The following is a 2500-nucleotide window of genomic DNA, read 5'->3' as shown; positions in this document are numbered from 1 at the left end:
CATGGGCCTGCCAAGGCACATGGCCTTTCTGTCTGTGGGATGGCGGGACCCAGTCGCAAACCCTGCACAAAGCCAGCCTGGATGGAGGCTGCCAGCAAAGCCCTCTGGGTAAGGATGTTGCAGGCCTCGGTTCTTCCCAGGGAAACACTGGTTCTGGCCGGGCTCACCCTCAGGAACAAAAACCCCTCCGTGAACCGCTCTGCATTTGAAAAACATCTTCCCCCGGCTCTGATGATTCTAACAGTGAATATCTGACATCCGTTGCTAGCATGTTCACAAATTAAAAAGCAGCCTAATGACATTGCGTATGTTCATGCTGGGCATTAAAAAGGTAATGTCTAAAAGGTTTTATTGTGCTAATAAAACTCAGAGGTGGTCAAGACTTGGTACACAGGGATGGCATGTAAAACAATCAGCCATAATCTTATAGGACTTCATTTTTCATTTTGCATTTTCAACTCTGCCTTGGAAATCAGAGAGGGCTTCTAAAGAGAGAAAGAGACAAAATCATATCAAAGGAGAGGAAAAATTATAAGCTTGACTTATCTTTAATGTTATACATCAAAATGAAATTTCTGTGATATGTGGCGTGTGCATAAACAACACAGCCAGCTTTTGTCTTTGTTGAATTTAAATGGAAAGTCCCTCTAGATATTAATATGTGGACTTCATTTGTTAGCCTGCTAAGTCAGGGACTTATAACAAAAGCTTTGTAAACAAAAGATTAAACTGAATCGAGCTTTAGAAAATGAAAGGAAAACAAGAGTCAAGTAATCACAGATCAGACTAGGGCTGCTTAGATGGAAATCAGCGCAGGCTACTGGAGTGGAAAATGCTTAATTGAACTATTTCATTACGCGGAAGTTTATGTCCCCTTTGCAGAATCCAAAATATTTGTTATCAGAAAAGCTGTTCTTTCCTTCCCTTAAAAAGATGGTCCTTTGGAGATGAGACGTAAAACTCGAGCCGTCTACCCCTTTGCTCACCCCTGAAGCTGGTCAGGTGCAGGCCCAGGCACCTCCTCACACCTGTTGGCCCTGCCGTGGGCACAGAGTTTGGGGCGTCTGCAGTCCCCCCTTCCCAGAGCACCTGCTGCCCCCAAACCAGAACCAGCCCAGTGGCGTCCCCACCATGACCAGGGTGCCACTTGCTCTTTTACTAACCTTGGGTAACCTTTCGGGATCACCCGGATGTCTTGGGATCACTTTCTGCAACCTCTGAAAGCCGTAATCTATGGTTGGTTCATTAAGGGCTGCAACAGGACACAGAAATGTAGATCAGGTTAATTACTTTTATGTCATCCATTACTCGTTTATTGCACACTTACAAATAAATGTGTAGTTCTCCTGCTCTGATGCTCTCTAAGGCAAGCACCCCTGAATGCTAGCTGTGTCTTAAGGAATAGATTTCCCCCTTTCTTTTGCACATAAAAGCAACGATTATTTCTGATCTATAATTAGACTGGAAGAAAGTCAAAGGGTGACTCAATATATTGTAAAAATGGTAGTGCAGTCACAAAGTTACAGGTCTTGGGGCCATATATAGCAATCACCACCATCATGATGTGATGTCGGCATCACACGGTGCCTTCCACACTGGCCAGGGATTTATGGGAAACTGGCAATTATGACATATGTCCAGCTATTGCTAGCCTCAGATTTATCCCTGTGGTCCTTTTTTGTCTAGCATATTGCCTGAGCACAAACCAGGCAGGAGGAGCACTTATTCTTGCAAAGCTTTAATAATCTGTGAATGGCTGACTACAAACTGATGTAGAGCACTATCATTCTACAGCTGCAATCCACCAGCCTCACGAAATTGCTGGCCACAAACAGTAATTAATCTTTTTATCCCTCAAATTGTAATTTTGACTATGAACTGTGCACGGCCATAAATCAGCGGCACATGCGCTGTGTACAGTGCATGAATCACGGCCGGGACTCCGTCCGACTGCACACACTGTGTTTAACAAGCTTTATAAGGAGCCATCGGGCTTTATTATGGCTCTGCCTGACTTGAACAAAAACTGAGCCCGGAGGCCCGCGGACGTGAGTTAAGATGAAAATACTTATTAGAGTACATTACTGCTTGATGTAGATAGCGTTTTCCGTGGAGTCACTCCACGGTGCGTGGCACAACATAAATCAGACGTTTTTCGGAGACTAATAAGAACTGCCACCATCTATTCATTACTCTGCCTGCGATTTGGGCCATCGTTCATTAGTAATCTGATGATTAACACCCCCCAACTCAGCAGGTCTGCGAGGTGTGGGGGGACACGGGCCGCGGCTTCTGGAGAGGACGGCTAGGGGGCCGCCTTCACAAGTGCTCTCCAAAATAATTGGTCACCGTTCTCCTCGAGTGCTTGGGCCTCGTAAGCAACGCAGGAAGCCTCGCACACACACTCGATAACGCGCCCAAAAGTTGAGGACCACAATGTGATTTGACATTCCATCATACATCCTGGAGACAAAGGTCCGCACAGGAATGTGAAGTAAGA

The 2500-nt window shown here is 45.6% G+C and overlaps 1 protein-coding gene across 11 annotated transcripts in view; it reads right to left on the bottom strand.

Annotated features, from left to right (window-relative positions):
• Positions 1 to 2500, bottom strand: part of EBF3 (EBF transcription factor 3) — a 131227-nt gene that overhangs the window by 11952 nt on the left and 116775 nt on the right. For all 11 annotated transcript variants that reach the window (XM_064373727.1, XM_064373730.1, XM_064373728.1 and 8 more), the window contains one exon: positions 1164 to 1252. In XM_064373727.1, the coding sequence (XP_064229797.1) occupies positions 1164 to 1252 (89 nt within the window). The remainder of the gene's footprint in view (positions 1 to 1163; positions 1253 to 2500) is intronic.

Source organism: Aotus nancymaae, unplaced genomic scaffold, assembly GCF_030222135.1.
Source record: "Aotus nancymaae isolate 86718 unplaced genomic scaffold, 86718_ANA_hifiasm-v0.15.2.pri h1tg000010l, whole genome shotgun sequence".
Lineage (NCBI taxonomy): Eukaryota > Metazoa > Chordata > Mammalia > Primates > Aotidae > Aotus > Aotus nancymaae.
Note: the sequence above shows the minus strand (reverse complement) of the source record. Positions and strands in the feature narration are given on the sequence as shown.